Source organism: Ranitomeya imitator, chromosome 5 (assembly GCF_032444005.1).
Source record: "Ranitomeya imitator isolate aRanImi1 chromosome 5, aRanImi1.pri, whole genome shotgun sequence".
Lineage (NCBI taxonomy): Eukaryota > Metazoa > Chordata > Amphibia > Anura > Dendrobatidae > Ranitomeya > Ranitomeya imitator.
In genome coordinates this window covers 21,943,603-21,961,082 of record NC_091286.1, presented here as the reverse complement: position 1 = coordinate 21,961,082, position 17,480 = coordinate 21,943,603, and the positions used below count along the sequence as shown (strand labels likewise).

The window sequence follows — 17,480 nt, the reverse complement described above, 5'->3', positions numbered from 1 at the left end:
AAGGATTTTGCTGCAGATTTGTCACCGATTGTCTTCTAACTAGTTGACATCCTCTGTGATAAATTAAAAAAACAAAAAACAAACATAAGATCTGGCCAAATGGGGTAGAGGAAAGTAGAGAAGAGTGGGAAAGAAGGGGAAAAATAGTAAGAAGAGAGGAAAAAGGGAAAGGACAGAGGGAGGACAAGTGAGAGAGTGAACAAAGGAGAGAAACGGATGGAGGGATAGAAAGAGGAAAGAACAAAGAAAAAGAGGGAGAAAGAAGAGAAGAGAGCAGGAAGAAGCAAAGAGCAAGAAGAGAGGAAAGAGGAAGCATGAGTGTAAGTACAGGGGAGCGAGATAAAGAGGGGAGAGAAAGCAAAGAGGGGAAGAAGAGAGAAGAGAGAGGGGGAAAACAAGAGTGAGTAAGAAGGGATAAAAGCGAAAAGAGGAGAAAGGAAAGAAGGAGTGGGAGAGACAAAATGGAGTAAGAGGAGAGCATGAAGAAAGATAGAAGAGAGAATAAGAATGGAAGAAAGAAATTACAAATAGGAGTGAAAGATACGGAAAGAAAGAGATAGATGGAAAGAAAGATGAAAAGAAAGAGATAGATGGAAAGAAAGATGAAAAGAAAGAGATAGATGGAAAGAAAGATGAAAAGAAAGAGATAGATGGAAAGAAAGATGAAAAGAAAGAGATAGATGGAAAGAAAGATGAAAAGAAAGAGATAGATGGAAAGAAAGATGAAAAGAAAAAGAGATGGAAAGAAAGATGAAAAGAAAGAAAGATATGGAAAGAAAGATGAAAAGAAAGAAAGATATGGAAAGAAAAAGAGAGAAAAGAAAGAAAGAAAGATGGAAAGCGAGAGCGATGGAAAGCGAGAGCGATGGAAAGCGAGAGCGATGGAAAGCGAGAGCGATGGAAAGCGAGAGCGATGGAAAGCGAGAGCGATGGAAAGCGAGAGCGATGGAAAGCGAGAGCGATGGAAAGCGAGAGCGATGGAAAGCGAGAGCGATGGAAAGCGAGAGCGATGGAAAGCGAGAGCGATGGAAAGCGAGAGCGATGGAAAGAAAAGAAGGATGGAAAGAAAAGAAGGATGGAAAGAAAAGAAGGATGGAAAGAAAAGAAGGATGGAAAGAGAGATTGAAAGAAAAGATGGAAAGAAAAGAAAGATAGAAAGAGAGAGATGGAAAGAAAACAAAAAAGAAAGAAAAGCAAAAAGGAAGAAGAAAAAAAGAACGACCCCCCCCTACCCGAGAAAGATAGAGAAGAGAAAGATGAAAGAAAATGAGAAATGAGAAAGAGAAGGGTAAAGGAAGGACAAAATGAGTCTGAGGCTATGTGCAGACGTTGCGGATTCTCTGCAGATCCGCAGCGTTTTTTGAGGTGCAGGAGCGCTGCAGATCCGCAATTGATTTACAGTACAATGTAAATCAATGAGAAAAAAAAAATGCTGTGCACACGTTGCGGAAAATCCACTGCGGAAACGCTGCGGTTTAAAAGAAGGAGCATGTCACTTCTTTTTTGCGAATCTGCAGCGTTTTTGTACCCATTCCATTATAGAAAACCGCAGGGGTAAAAAACGCAGCAAATCCGCAAGAAAACCGCAGCAAAAACGCACAAAAAAATGCTGCGGAACCGCACAAAAAACGCGACAAATCCACAGGTGCTTTTTCTGCCAGGAGAGGCAGAATCCGCACCAGAAATTCCTAAGCCTAATCCGCAACGTGTGCACATAGTTTAGGTGTGAGAGCAACGTGGAGGAAAAATAGTGACATTTTTTGTTCTAAACTGGGAAAAAAAAATGTTAGAAATGTCCTGAAGTGGCGAGAGCAGCGGCGGTGCGACCGGCAGTAATCGGCCATTTGTTGTGCTCGCTCCATGTGACGCCGCTCCGGACTTTTCCCAGGGAGCCGACCAATGAGCAGCCGCACGCTCCGGGTTAATCTTGTGTAATTCTCATCTCGTGGGCAGAAACCTGATTCCTGAATTCAGAGCAAACTTCCTCTAATAGAAGCGGCAAGGAGAGTAATAACAGGAAATAGAGCGGTGACTACAGGGGGCAGCAACAATGGCCGGAGAGGGAAGACATCCCCAATATTAGGGTCTCATTCTGCCCCTATTAGAAATGCAGGAAATGCCCCCATGATATGCCAAACACAGCAGTCTACGGTGCCCAATCACAGCGCAGCTTTCATTGCTCAAGAGCTAAATAGGACATTAAAGTTGTGCTGTGATTGGTTGCTGTGGGCAACAAAGAAAGCAACCAATCACAATGCAGCTTTAAATGTTCAAAAGTAGAATAGAAAATGAAAGTTGTGCTGTAATTGGTTGCTATGGGCAAAGACAGCAACCAGTCAGTGCAGATCTGTCATTGCTCCAGAGCAGAAGAAGAAATGAAAGCTGCGCTGGGATTGGTTGCTATGGGTAGTTTTTTCATCAGCATCATTTCCTCCATCCGCGATCATAATTCTTGGCTCCACCTACAAAATGGCAGCCAACACCGTATACAGGCAGCTAATGGAGACAGGACTGCATCTATCGCCTTAGGCTGCGGTCACACTAGCAGTATTTGGTCAGTATTTTACATCAGTATTTGTAGCCAAAACCAGGAGTGGAACAATTAGAGGAAAAGTATAATAGAAACATATGCACCACTTCTGCATTTATCACCCACTCCTGGTTTTGGCTACAAATACTGATGTAAAATACTGACCAAATACTGCTAGTGTGACCGCAGCCTTAGACATCAGTGCGTCTTGGTTTAATTTAGTCTGGAAAGAAAAACAAACACTTCTTCACCCTTACACTGCTTGCTGTCAGCATATGGAAACATCCTGACACCCGAAAAACCTTCTCACAGCTGAGAATTCCTTACAGCGGACTCCTGACTGATGCAGTGTAACAAATCGCAGCTGTGAGAAGTACTAGATGTTAGTTAACCCCTTAAAGACCGGGCGATTTGTCATCATATGCAGTAAAAACGACCTGTTTTCTATCATTTTAATATTGCCAGATTAATATGGACACGGCGATACAGAATATGTTTACTATTTTCTACATGGGGGAAACGCGGGGGGGATTCAAAGTTTTAGACTTTTTAACACAGGTAAGAGTTTAAAAAAAATAAAAAAAATTCAAGCTTTTTTTTTTGGCTCCTTGTGCAAGAGTGGTAGTGTCATTTAAGGGGTTAAACAGCAGCGATCGGAGCTATCCACTTAGTAGGAGGCCTCCGCCGCTGCCGGCCACCCCGCGCAGACGGGGCCTCCGCCGCTCCCGGCCACCCCGCGCAGACGGGGCCTCCGCCGCTCCCGGCCACCCCGCGCAGACGGGGCCTCCGCCGCTCCCGGCCACCCCGCGCAGATGGGGCCTCCGCCGCTCCCGGCCACCCCGCGCAGACGGGGCCTCCGCCGCTCCCGGCCACCCCGCGCAGACGGGGCCTCCGCCGCTCCCGGCCACCCCGCGCAGACGGGGCCTCCGCCGCTCCCGGCCACCCCGCGCAGACGGGGCCTCCGCCGCTCCCGGCCACCCCGCGCAGACGGGGCCTCCGCCGCTCCCGGCCACCCCGCGCAGACAGCATAATAGATAATAGTACATCATGGCGCAGCGGTTAGCGGCTCTCCCAGGTGTTGTTTAACTACAACTCCCATCAAGCCGGATATAACCGTACTTGTTGATCAGGTGCCTATAATTGGTGCCCCCTGACGAGTGACAAACACCCCCATAAAAATCCTCGGCTGCATTTCCTCCACAATAACAATATTTTTGGCGGTGCTGGGAGAGGTGCGAGGAGGAAGACAGAGAAAACAGGAGGTGGAAACAAAGCCTTGGCACGTTCTGCCAGCGACATAATAACACGGCTCTCTGTCTGTTTGCCCTGGAGCCTGTGAGCAGAACTTATCACCAGCGAGCAGACCATGGCCGTGCACAATGGAGCCCAGCCGGCCGGCCAGCGCTTTATCACCAGAGGGAACAAACTGCGCAGTTCCTGTCACTGACATGCCCGGTAGCTGGTGACTTGTAACAGTCACCAAAAAAAAAAAAAACAAAGGACCACGCCATCACGAACAACGCCATTATGGCACTCCTATTAGAGTATGTGATTGGGGGCGTCTCAACAGCAGGGACCCCCCAATGTAAACTAGTCACTGGAGGTCTCTTCTCGTTTACATTGAGAGTGGCCAAACTGTACCATCCCTTTAAGAGACATCATCATCATCATCTGTACCCCACTATGGAATATGTTGGTGACTTAAGGCCAAAGGCATCAGGAGATGAAGAGGTTAACTGGCATCTTGTGGGCGGATGGTTTGGCGCCATTCTCTATATATACACCTACACTGTGCACATATATAATGTAAGTGCTGCTGAATTATTAATCTGCAGTGTCAGCACGGTGGGGAGAACCCTGCCCGGAGTCATCTGCAGCCGGTACAGAGGGGTAATGTCTGTGACCACTGGGGGGCATCAAGCCCAACACGCCAATGACCCCATCAGGGATCTGAGTGTAGTCACTAGTTTACAGCCAGAGTCACAAGATGTCGGGGTCCACCTGCTCTTAGGTTTCCTTTGTTTGTGCATCCGGAGACTAATTTTACAAGGAGGCAGTGACCCGCAGAGGCACAAAAGTAACGGGCGTGACAGATGGAAACAGAGACGCCAACATGCGAACACACTGGGCACATATAGCAGGGCGACGGCGTATATGAGGGTGAAAGCATTTATAGGGGCAGGGCGACGGTGCCCTGGCGGTTAGGGGGGGCAGGGCGACGGTGCCCTGGAGGGTAGGGGGGCAGGGCGACGGTGCCCTGGAGGTTAGGGGGGCAGGGCGACGGTGCCCTGGAGGTTAGGGGGGCAGGGCGACGGTGCCCTGGAGGTTAGGGGGGCAGGGCGACGGTGCCCTGGAGGTTAGGGGGGCAGGGCAACGGTGCCCTGGCGGTTAGGGGGGCAGGGCAACGGTGCCCTGGCGGTTGGGGGGGGCAGGGCGACGGTGCCCTGGCGGTTAGGGGGGCAGGGCGACGGTGCCCTGGAGGTTAGGGGGGCAGGGCGACGGTGCCCTGGAGGTTAGGGGGGCAGGGCGACGGTGCCCTGGAGGTTAGGGGGGCAGGGCGACGGTGCCCTGGCGGTTAGGGGGGCAGGGCAATGGTGCCCTGGCGGTTAGGGGGGCAGGGCAATGGTGCCCTGGCGGTTGGGGGGGGCAGGGCGACGGTGCCCTGGCGGTTAGGGGGGGCAGGGCGACGGTGCCCTGGAGGTTAGGGGGGCAGGGCGACGGTGCCCTGGAGGTTAGGGGGGCAGGGCGACGGTGCCCTGGAGGTTAGGGGGGCAGGGCAACAGTGCCCTGGCGGTTAGGGGGGCAGGGCGACGGTGCCCTGGCGGTTAGGGGGGGGGGGGCAGGGCGACGGTGCCCTGGCGGTTAGCGGGGCAGGGCGACGGTGCCCTGGTGGTTAGGGGGGGGGGGCAGGGCGACGGTGCCCTGGCGGTTAGCGGGGCAGGGCGACGGTGCCCTGGTGGTTAGGGGGGGGGCAGGGCGACGGTGCCCTGGCGGTTAGCGGGGCAGGGCGACGGTGCCCTGGCGGTTAGCGGGGCAGGGCGACGGTGCCCTGGCGGTTAGGGGGGCAGGGGCGACGGTGCCCTGGTTATTAGTATTGGCCAGAACCTACGCTTTGCTGCCAGGTGTTCTGCCCTCACCTGCTACAGAACATTACATGTGACAGCACTGGACCCTGATCCATGCAGCTCGGTGGGGTCAGCCTGGCACTGGGCTCTCATGACCTCGTCAGGCGGCAGAGAGGTTAAACACTGAGGTTTGTGCCTTCATGCGCTCTCCTCCCCTCCCCCGCTACAAGCTGTTGACAGTGCAGATTCAGAGGCCTGGCAGAGCTCAGCTGGACACTGGTCCATTCCCCGCAGCGCTGCCAATCACTACAACCCCCAGCATCATTTTTCCCCTTTATTACCAATACTAAGATCCATTTATAATGAACTTGGGCCATTATAGTAAGGCTATGTGCACACGTTAGGATTTCTGGCAGAAATTTTCCTGACAAAAACCTGACATTTCTGCCAGAAATCCGCATGCGTTTTTAGCACGTTTTTGATGCGTTTTTTTCTTGAGTTTTTTTCCAAATGCATAGAATAGCGGGAAAAACGCAAAAAAAAAAACGCAAAATTAATGAACATGCTGCTTATTTTACTGCGATGCGTTTTTTTTTCGCGGAAAAAAAACGCATCATGTGCACAAAAATTGCAGAATGCATTCTAAATGATAGGATTCATATGTCTACAGTTTCTAATGCGGTTTTATCGCAAAAAAAAAAAAACGCGAAAAAACCTGAATGTGTGCACATACCCTAAAAGCGCAGGTCACAGAGAATCACCATCATCACCACGGGTCATGTGCCGCCCCTAGTCCTGCTTCCCAGTACAGCCAGTATGACTATCCTTCCCAGTATATCCATATTGTGTTGGGCCTTTGCTGATCGCTAATAAAAAAAAAAACAAATCACCTTCACGGTTTCCTGGTGACTTTATATTTTTCAGCCTTCACCAAGACATCTGCACAATCCCAACATCTCTCAGCGGAGGAGTTACTAGATCTTACCTCTGGATAGGAACAATTATGTTCTAGTTCACTGTCAGCAAGCAGAGATCTTGAAATCATGAGAAATATAATCCCAAAGCATTGTCGCTCGTCCATGCTTTTTAGAGAATTTCTTATCTGGAAAGAAGTGGGGTCCCGGGATTATTCACATTCACTGACCGCAAGCAGAAACTGCAGAAATCCCACCTTGTTGAGGATTAATACAAATTAGGAGTATGGAATATGGAGGATGGTCTGTGTGTGGCCCCGTCAGCTGTAATAGCACTGACGCCAGGCAGCTGTCACCTCGCTCAGACAAAAAATACACGGTGCATCAGTTCAGCATTTGCAACATCTCTGCTTGCTGGCAGAAAATGGAAGAATTCCTGCATACAACCAAACCAGGAAATCTGTATAGACCCAACACTCATGGATACAATTGTATCCAGCAGTAAACAGGCAGAACTCCAGACTGATACATTGTAGCAAACAGACAGAGGGATCATCTGTGTGACTGACATATCCAGGATCCGCTAGGTTGGAAAAGGATTACATTTTTTTTTGCCTGTGAATGTAAATAACGAAATTTTTATTCACAAGCCGCAAGCAGAGATCTTGAAAAAGGCGAGACACCTTCAAGGCTTGTTCACACATAGCTTTTGTTATGTGAAAAACAATGCCGCGTCTTACATTGTGATTTTCCACAATTTATTTACAGAAAAATCCTCGAATTCTGTGTCCACATGAAGCCCACACAGAGCACAGAAGCGGCTACCGGCCCCCTGTGATCACAGACTATAGGGGGGAGACCACATGGTGCCGCTGGGGCCACAACCCCAAAACTTCGCCACCATTTGTGGCAGCCAATAGCCGTGAGCCAAGTAGCCACGGCGGTGGTCGGGAGCGTCATCCACATACAAGTAGCCACGGCGGTGGTCAGGCGCGTCATTCATACAAGTAGCCACAGCGGTCGTCGGGAGCGTCATCCATACAAGTAGCCACGGCGGTGGTCGGGAGCGTCATCCACATACAAGCAGCCATGGCGGTGGTCGGGAGCGTCATCCACATACAAGTAGCCACAGCAGTGGTCAGGAGCGTCATTCATACAAGTAGCCACGGCAGTGGTCGGGAGCGTCATCCACATACAAGCAGCCATGTCGGTGGTCGGGAGTATCATCCACATACAAGCAGCCACGGCGGTGGTCGGGAGCGTCATCCACATACAAGCAGCCACGGCGGTGGTCAGGAGCGTCATTCATACAAGTAGCCACTGAGGTGGCCGGGAGTGTCATCCACATACAAGTATCCACGGCAGTGGTCGGGAGTGTCATCCACATACAAGCAGCCATGGCGGTGGTCAGGAGCGTCATCCACATACAGTACAAGCAGCCACGGCGGTGGTCGGGAGCGTCATCTACATACAAGCAGCCACGGCGGTGGTCAGGAGCGTCATTCATACAAGTAGCCACGGCGGTGGTCGGGAGCGTCATCCATACAAGTAGCCACGGCGGTGGTCGGGAGCGTCATCCACATACAAGTAGCCACAGCAGTGGTCAGGAGCGTCATCCACATACAGTACAAGTAGCCACGGCGGTGGTCGGGTGCGACATCCACATACAAGTAGCCACGGCAGTGGTCAGGAGCGTCATCCACATACAGTACAAGTAGCCACGGCGGTGGTCGGGTGCGACATCCACATACAAGTAGCCACGGCAGTGGTCAGGAGCGTCATCCACATACAGTACAAGTAGCCACGGCGGTGGTCGGGTGCGACATCCACATACAAGCGGCTGCACAGACCTCCTGATTAGCGTGTGCTTATACACAGGAGCCAGCTTGAAAAGCAGAGCTGCAGTATAAAGCGTGAGGGGAGGGTAACAGAAGTCTTGGGTGAGACAGCAGGTACATTAAAGACATTCCCCGATCAGAGATCTAAATGGCTCAAAGAAAAGATTCATCCGGAATATGTGGGTCCCCGCTACTACTACAAAACTAGTCCAGCTGACTTTTCAGGAACCTAGGAAAGCTGGGTGATAAAGTAATGCAACACAGTGTTATGTGGTGAACAGAGGAGCCGACCATACATCCAGCCAGTGTCACCACCGGGACTATGGGATCTGGAACATTAGAGAGGGATCCGGCACTACACAAGCCGCTGTGTGCCCAGTACGAGCGCTGACGGCGGGCACAAGCATAGAGTTTACACCGGGCACAGAGAAACATTGCCCAAAGGGATCTTATGGAGGCCCGCATCCACCAGCCATAGCAGTAAGACCACCCAATACTGCGCTGCTCCCCCTCTCTGACCCATCGGGATCTGTACTCCACGAGATCTCTGCGTCCTGTGGAATCAGATCCATTAATAATAACCCGTCAGGAGGATTACACCACCGATACCAGCAGGACGGCCACCAGGGGCTAATGCAGCAATAAACAAGATATCGCTCTTATGATCCGAGGAGCCGGTGCAGAGAGATCACGCTCTGAAGAAGCATGCAAATTAGCCTGGAAGTGCACTGGGGGCGTGGCCGTGCACTGGGGGCGTGGCCGTGCACTAGGAGAGCATCAGGCTACCCACATACATCGGCCATATTCTGTCACCGATATGCTGAGGGGTTTTAACCACTGTACGTCAAGAACCCCTCACAAGACCCGCAGTGTACCGAAAACACCACAGAAGACCCGTCAAATACCGGGAGCACCCCACAAATACATATGTATATAAGGAACACCACCAAAACAGCCGCGGTATACCGGGAAGACCACCAAAACAGCAGCGGTATACCGGGAAGACCACCAAAACAGCTCCGGTATACCGGGAAGACCACCAAAACAGCTGCGGTATACCGAAAAGACCACCAAAACAGCCGCCGTATACCGGGAACACCACCAAAACAGCCGCCGTATACCGGGAACACCACCAAAACAGCCGCGGTATACCGGGAACACCACCAAAACAGCCGCCATATACCGGGAACACCACCAAAACAGCCGCCGTATACCGGGAACACCACCAAACAGCCGCCGTATAATGGGAACACCACCAAGAGAGCCGCCGTATAATGGGAACACCACCAAAACAGCCGCCGTATACCGGGAACACCACCAAAACAGCCGCCGTATACCGGAAACACCACCAAAACAGCCGCCGTATACCGGGAACACAACCAAAACAGCTGCGGTATACCGGGAACACCACCAAAACAGCCGCCGTATACCGGGAACACCACCAAAACAGCCGCCGTATACCGGGAACACCTCCAAGAGAGCCACCGTATACCGGGAACACCACCAAAACAGCCGCCGTATACCGGGACCACCACCAAAACAGCCGCCGTATACCGGGAACACCACCAAAACAGCCGCCGTATACCAGGAACACCTCCAAGAGAGCCACCGTATACCGGGAACACCACCAAAACAGCCGCCGTATACCGGGACCACCACCAAAACAGCCGCCGTATACCGGGAAGACCCCACAAGAGCAGCCGTATACCGGGAACACCACCAAGAGAGCCGCCGTATACCGGGAACACCACCAGAACAGCTGCCTTATACCGGGAACAGCACCAAAAGAGCCGCAGTATACCGGGAACACCCCACAAGAGCCGCCGAATACCGGGAACACCCCACAAGAGCCGCTGTATACCGGGAACACCACCAAAACAGCCGCCATATACCGGGAACACCCCACAAGAGCCGCTGTATACCGGGAACACCCCACAAGAGCCGCTGTATACTGGAACCATTTGTTATGCTTCCAGTCCATCACTACAGAACTGGATGGCCCGGCATCCGCCGATATCTCACCTCCACCAGTAATCAGTGTCCTTCCATCACTGCCAGTGGTTTTATTGTTATGGCTTCTCGATGTGTATCACATGACATACACACAACTGTTCTTCACCCCGGCATCACCAGGATTGTGGATAGGTGTCACACTATCAAATGTTCTGGATTATAGAAAAAAAAAAAAAATTTGATAATCCAGAATTCCTGTATGCCGGATTACAGGTGCTGTCAGAGGCAGTGGGTGGAGGGGTCCGGTATCGGCTGTAACCAGCTGTAAAGTCCTGGCGCCGAATACCGGGGATAGCCCGTCCGCTGTGTCCTTCGGTGACACGACATAAGTGGAACATCTGCTGGTGCCGATAATGCCAATTACTGCCGCAGCTCGTCATTATGTAGTCAGTGCGGCCCCCAGCATGGCCAGAAAGGCCGAGGGTCCCGTACTCCACCCTGGGGCGATACTGGCAGTCACCAGAGCCATCCTTTACTATCTGTTATGTATCCATCTCTCCATCGCCCCCCATACAACTGTCTATCTTCATAGCTCGGGGGTTTCCTCATGTGCACAGATCTATATGCCGCTGATGGTCGGACCCCCGCAATGACATCATCCCCAGCCCCCAAGTAAGGAGCAGATAGTGAAATATACAGCTGATGATCCAGGCAACAACACTGAAGGGTTAATTAAAGGGCAACGCCACTAATAAACAATCTGCCTTGTAGATCTTAGCCCAAAAATTCACACAATTTCTACTGTCAATTTTAGGGAAAAGAATTTGACAGACAATATGGCCGCCGTCATGGTAGTCACCCAGTTTACTACAGATTCATAGGTGAGGAAGAGGGCAGGCGGAAGGTGAGGAAGAGGAAGGGGAGAAAGAGGGCGAGCGGGAGGGGAGGAAGAGGGCGAGCGGAAGGGGAGGGGAGGGGAGGGGAGGGGAGGGGAGGGGAGGGGAGGGGAGGGGAGGAGAGGGGGAGGGGAGGAGAGGGGGAGGGGAGGAAGAGGGCGAGCGGAAGGGGAGGGGAGGAAGAGGGCGAGCGGAAGGGGAGGGGAGGAAGAGGGCGAGCGGAAGGGGAGGGGAGGAAGAGGGCGAGCGGAAGGGGAGGGGAGGAAGAGGGCGAGCGGAAGGGGAGGGGAGGAAGAGGGCGAGCGGAAGGGGAGGGGAGGAAGAGGGCGAGCGGAAGGGGAGGGGAGGAAGAGGGCGAGCGGAAGGGGAGGGGAGGAAGAGGGCAAGCGGAAGGGGAGGGGAGGAAGGAAGAGCGGGGAAGGAAGTCCTAGCTATGGAAGTGGCGATACTGGTTGTCACCTAGACACAAGAGGATGAGGTCAAGCACTCTCACAGTATTTTTTCCTGTTTGATGGAGTTCTCCTTTAAAATATACACAACAAATCCCATGTTATCCGATCGAAAGAAACTACAAGAATTTTCCAGAAGAGTCCATTTCTGCATGTCAGATATTAAACGTGAAAAATCCTACATTGCTGCTCTGTAAACCCACGACGTGAGAGCGGAGACCGAGATCTCCTCCAACAGACCACCAAAAAGGACGACGCACCAACGGCCAGAAAAAGCAGGTGGATGAGGAAGAGGGTGAGCGGAAGGGGAGGAAGAGAGCGAGGAAAGGAAGGAAGAGAGCGAGGAAAGGAAGGAAGAGAGCGAGGAAAGGAAGGAAGAGAGCGAGGAAAGGAAGGAAGAGAGCGAGGAAAGGAAGGAAGAGAGCGAGGAAAGGAAGGAAGAGAGCGAGGAAAGGAAGGAAGAGAGCGAGGAAAGGAAGGAAGAGAGGGAATCAAGTTGGGTGAAAGTTGGGGAAGATTGAAAGACAAAGGATGGAAGAAAGAACAAATAGCAAGGGAGAAAAAAAGAGGAAGAAGGAATAAAGATGGATATAAAGAAAGGATGGATGAGGAAGAAAGAACATACTGTACAAAGGAACAAAAGGTTGAAAAAAGATGGGTGGAAGGAAAAAAAGTGTAAAGATGGAATGTCAGAAAAAGAATGAAAAAGAGGAACAAAAACAGCACATAGGAAGGAAGAGAGATAGATGAAGGAAAGAAAGAAAAGGAAGGAAAGTTAAATTGGAAAAAAAGACAATTAAAATGAGCAAGAGTGGAAGAAAAATGTAAGGAAAGAAAGTAGGATGGAAAATGAAGAAGGACAGAACAAAAAAGGAAAGTATGTAGGAAGTGACAATTTAATTGATGAAGAAAGAAAGGAGAGAAAAGTCGGTGAAGCAGAAGAGTAAAAGGAAACTGAAAGAAGAAAGGAAGGAGGAAGATAGATGGACGGATAGAAAGGATGGAAGAGGAAAACTGAGAGAACAGATAGAAAGGAAAAAGAGAAAGGAGGAAAGAGAAAGAAGCAAATCACAGAACAGATGTCACATCACTATTGCTGCGGGCATCGATGCCGGGGCATGCGCCCACTGCACCCGGGGCAAGCGCCCACTGCACCCGGGGCATGAGCCCACTGCACCCGGGGCATGAGCCCACTGCACCCGGGGCATGAGCCCACTGCACCCGGGGCATGAGCCCACTGCACCCGGGGCATGAGCCCACTGCACCCGGGGCAAGCGCCCACTGCACCCGGGGCATGAGCCCACTGCGGCCTTCACATGAATCCACAGAAGGAGCCCAGAGTCATCACAGCCGCCACATCTGCTGCAGTGACCACGGGTGGGGGGAGGCCGGTGGTGACCCTAGAAAAGCTGTGACCCCCCCACCCCCAACAGAGGTCACTGTCCCCCAAACCTGCTGGTGACCCCCTCCCGGTAAGAGATGAATGAGTCCACATCAGAGATCACAGAGGAGCAGAATGACCCCGTGGGCACAGAGGGCACACACACTGGCGACAATGCCCCCGGGCACAGTGATGCTCACTGACCGGCCGGCACAGCTCCGACCCCCGCAGCAGCCCCCACTCCCGGAGCAGCGCCCCCTAGGACCCGCGCCCCCTAGGACCCGCACAGAGGAGACAGGTGACCCGGATCCGGGTGACTCACCCCAGTCGATGTAGTCGCTGATGTTCTTGTCGCGGCGCAGCGGAGAGCCGCAGCACTCGTCGTACAGGCAGAGCAGCGCGTCCAGCAGGCTCTCCACACTCATCCATCCCCCGGAGCCGCGCAGCCCCGGCCCGGACACCAGCAGCTGCTCCAGCCGCCGCAGCCGCACCTCCCCCGACATCTTCAGCCTCCTCGGCACACCCGCCGGGCTCCTCACCGCGCAGCGCACCCGGCACCCGCCCGCCGGCTCACCCGCCGCCGCCCGGCCCCGCCCGCCATGTCCTGAGGGAAGAGAGAGGATGAGAGACCGCGGACACACAGGATCCTGCGGGCTCCGAGGGGCGAGGAGGAGGAGGAGGAGAGACCGGGGAGGAGGAGACGGAGGAGGAGACACGGGAGCCGGGAAGATGGAGGCCGGGAGGGCGAGAGAGGAGGGAGACCGAGAGACAGGCAGATGGGAGAGAGACAAGAGTGAGAGGAGGGAGAAAGAGAAGGAAAAGAGAGAAGAAAAAGAGAGAGAGGAGACACAGGGGAGAGAGACAGAGAGGAGACACAGGGGAGAGAGACACAGGGGAGAGAGACAGAGGAGACACAGGGGAGAGAGACAGAGAGGAGACACAGGGGAGAGAGACAGAAGAAAAAGAGAGAGGAGACACAGGGGAGAGAGACAGAGAGGAGACACAGGGGAGAGAGACAGAAGAAAAAGAGAGGAGACACAGGGGAGAGAGACAGAAGAAAAAGAGAGGAGACACAGGGGAGAGAGACAGAAGAAAAAGAGAGGAGACACAGGGGAGAGAGACAGAAGAAAAAGAGAGGAGACACAGGGGAGAGAGACAGAAGAAAAAGAGAGGAGACACAGGGGAGAGAGACAGAGAGGAGACACAGGGGAGAGAGACAGAGAGGAGACACAGGGGAGAGAGACAGAGAGGAGACACAGGGGAGAGAGACAGAGAGGAGACACAGGGGAGAGAGACAGAGAGGAGACACAGGGGAGAGAGACAGAGAGGAGACACAGGGGAGAGAGACAGAGGAGACACAGGGGAGAGAGACAGAGAGGAGACACAGGGGAGAGAGACAGAGAGGAGACACAGGGGAGAGAGACAGAGAGGAGACACAGGGGAGAGAGACAGAGAGGAGACACAGGGGAGAGAGACAGAGGAGACACAGGGGAGAGAGACAGAAGAAAAAGAGAGGAGACACAGGGGAGAGAGACAGAAGAAAAAGAGAGGAGACACGGGAGAGAGACAGAGAGGAGACACAGGGGAGAGAGACAGAAGAAAAAGAGAGGAGACACAGGGGAGAGAGACAGAAGAAAAAGAGAGGAGACACAGGGGAGAGAGACAGAAGAAAAAGAGAGGAGACACAGGGGAGAGAGACAGAGAGGAGACACAGGGGAGAGAGACAGAAGAAAAAGAGAGGAGACACAGGGGAGAGAGACAGAACAAAAAGAGAGGAGACACAGGGGAGAGAGACAGAAGAAAAAGAGAGGAGACACAGGGGAGAGAGACAGAGAGGAGACACAGGGGAGAGAGACAGAAGAAAAAGAGAGGAGACACAGGGGAGAAAGACAGAGAGGAGACACAGGGGAGAGAGACAGAAGAAAAAGAGAGGAGACACAGGGGAGAGAGACAGAAGAAAAAGAGAGGAGACACAGGGGAGAGAGACAGAAGAAAAAGAGAGGAGACACAGGGGAGAGAGACAGAGGAGACACAGGGGAGAGAGACAGAGAGGAGACACAGGGGAGAGAGACAGAAGAAAAAGAGAGGAGACACAGGGGAGAGAGACAGAGAGGAGACACAGGGGAGAGAGACAGAGAGGAGACACAGGGGAGAGAGACAGAAGAAAAAGAGAGGAGACACAGGGGAGAGAGACAGAAGAAAAAGAGAGGAGACACAGGGGAGAGAGACAGAGGAGACACAGGGGAGAGAGACAGAGGAGACACAGGGGAGAGAGACAGAGGAGACACAGGGGAGAGAGACAGAGAGGAGACACAGAGGAGAGCGACAGAGAGGAGACACAGGGGAGAGAGACAGAAGAAAAAGAGAGGAGACACAGGGGAGAGAGACAGAGAGGAGACACAGGGGAGAGAGACAGAAGAAAAAGAGAGGAGACACAGGGGAGAGAGACAGAGAGGAGACACAGGGGAGAGAGACAGAGGAGACACAGGGGAGAGAGACAGAGAGGAGACACAGAGGAGAGCGACAGAGAGGAGACACAGGGGAGAGAGACAGAAGAAAAAGAGAGGAGACACAGGGGAGAGAGACAGAGAGGAGACACAGGGGAGAGAGACAGAAGAAAAAGAGAGGAGACACAGGGGAGAGAGACAGAAGAAAAAGAGAGAGGAGACACAGAGGAGAGAGACAGAGAGGAGACACAGGGGAGAGAGACAGAGGAGACACAGGGGAGAGAGACAGAGAGGAGACACAGGGGAGAGAGACAGAAGAAAAAGAGAGGAGACACAGGGGAGAGAGACAGAAGAAAAAGAGAGGAGACACAGGGGAGAGAGACAGAAGAAAAAGAGAGAGGAGACACGGGAGAGAGACAGAAGAAAAAGAGAGGAGACACAGGGGAGAGAGACAGAAGAAAAAGAGAGGAGACACAGGGGAGAGAGACAGAAAAAAAAGAGAGAGGAGACACAGGGGAGAGAGACAGAAAAAAAAGAGAGAGGAAACACAGGGGAGAGAGACAGAAGAAAAAGAGAGGAGACACAGGGGAGAGAGACAGAAGAAAAAGAGAGGAGACACAGGGGAGAGAGAAGAAAAGAGAGAGGAGACACAGGGGAGAGAGACAGAGAGGAGACGGGAGAGAGACAGAAGAAAAAGAGGAGACACGGGAGAGAGACAGAGAGGAGACACAGGGGAGAGAGACAGAAGAAAAAGAGAGGAGACACAGGGGAGAGAGACAGAAGAAAAAGAGAGGAGACACAGGGGAGAGAGAAGAAAAGAGAGGAGACACAGGGGAGAGAGACAGAGGAGACACGGGAGAGAGACAGAGAGGAGACACAGGGGAGAGAGACAGAAGAAAAAGAGAGAGGAGACACAGAGGAGAGAGACAGAGAGGAGACACAGGGGAGAGAGACAGAAGAAAAAGAGAGGAGACACAGGGGAGAGAGACAGAAGAAAAAGAGAGGAGACACAGGGGAGAGAGACAGAAGAAAAAGAGAGGAGACACAGGGGAGAGAGACAGAAGAAAAAGAGAGAGGAGACACAGGGGAGAGAGACAGAAGAAAAAGAGAGAGGAGACACAGGGGAGAGAGACAGAGGAAAAAGAGAGAGGAGACACAGGGGAGAGAGACAGAAGAAAAAGAGAGGAGACACAGGGGAGAGAGACAGAAGAAAAAGAGAGAGGAGACACAGGGGAGAGAGACAGAAGAAAAAGAGAGGAGACACAGGGGAGAGAGACAGAGAGGAGACACAGGGGAGAGAGACAGAGAGGAGACACAGGGGAGAGAGACAGAGGAGACACAGGGGAGAGAGACAGAAGAAAAAGAGAGGAGACACAGGGGAGAGAGACAGAAGAAAAAGAGAGAGGAGACACGGGAGAGAGACAGAAGAAAAAGAGAGGAGACACAGGGGAGAGAGACAGAGGAGACACAGGGGAGAGGAGACACAGAGGAGAGAGACAGGAAAAAGAGAGGAGACACAGGGGAGAGAGACAGAGGAGACACAGGGGAGAGAGACAGAGAGGAGACACAGGGGAGAGAGACAGAAGAAAAAGAGAGGAGACAGGGGAGAGAGACAGAAGAAAAAGAGAGGAGACACAGGGGAGAGAGAAGAAAAAGAGAGAGGAGACACGGGAGAGAGACAGAAGAAAAAGAGAGGAGACACAGGGGAGAGAGACAGAGAGGAGACACAGGGGAGAGAGACAGAGGAAAAAGAGAGGAGACACAGGGGAGAGAGACAGAGGAGACACAGGGGAGAGAGACAGGAAAAAGAGAGGAGACACAGGGGAGAGAGACAGAGGAGACACAGGGGAGAGAGACAGAGAGGAGACACAGGGGAGAGAGACAGAAGAAAAAGAGAGGAGACACAGGGGAGAGAGACAGAAGAAAAAGAGAGGAGACACAGGGGAGAGAGACAGAAGAAAAAGAGAGAGGAGACACGGGAGAGAGACAGAAGAAAAAGAGAGGAGA

General features: G+C 52.5%; 1 protein-coding gene across 3 annotated transcripts in view; it reads right to left on the bottom strand.

The window, feature by feature from the left end:
* Positions 1-13,695, bottom strand: part of CDC42BPA (CDC42 binding protein kinase alpha) — a 152,404-nt gene extending 138,709 nt beyond the window's left edge. Inside the window, exon 1 of one of the 3 annotated variants that reach the window (XM_069768389.1) lies at positions 13,349-13,695. In XM_069768389.1, coding sequence (XP_069624490.1) covers positions 13,349-13,529 — 181 coding nt within the window. In that variant the 5' untranslated portion in view covers positions 13,530-13,695. The remainder of the gene's footprint in view (positions 1-13,348) is intronic. The other 2 variants (XM_069768390.1, XM_069768391.1) reach the window with 2 other exon arrangements.
* Between the last annotated feature and the right edge of the window lie 3,785 nt (positions 13,696-17,480).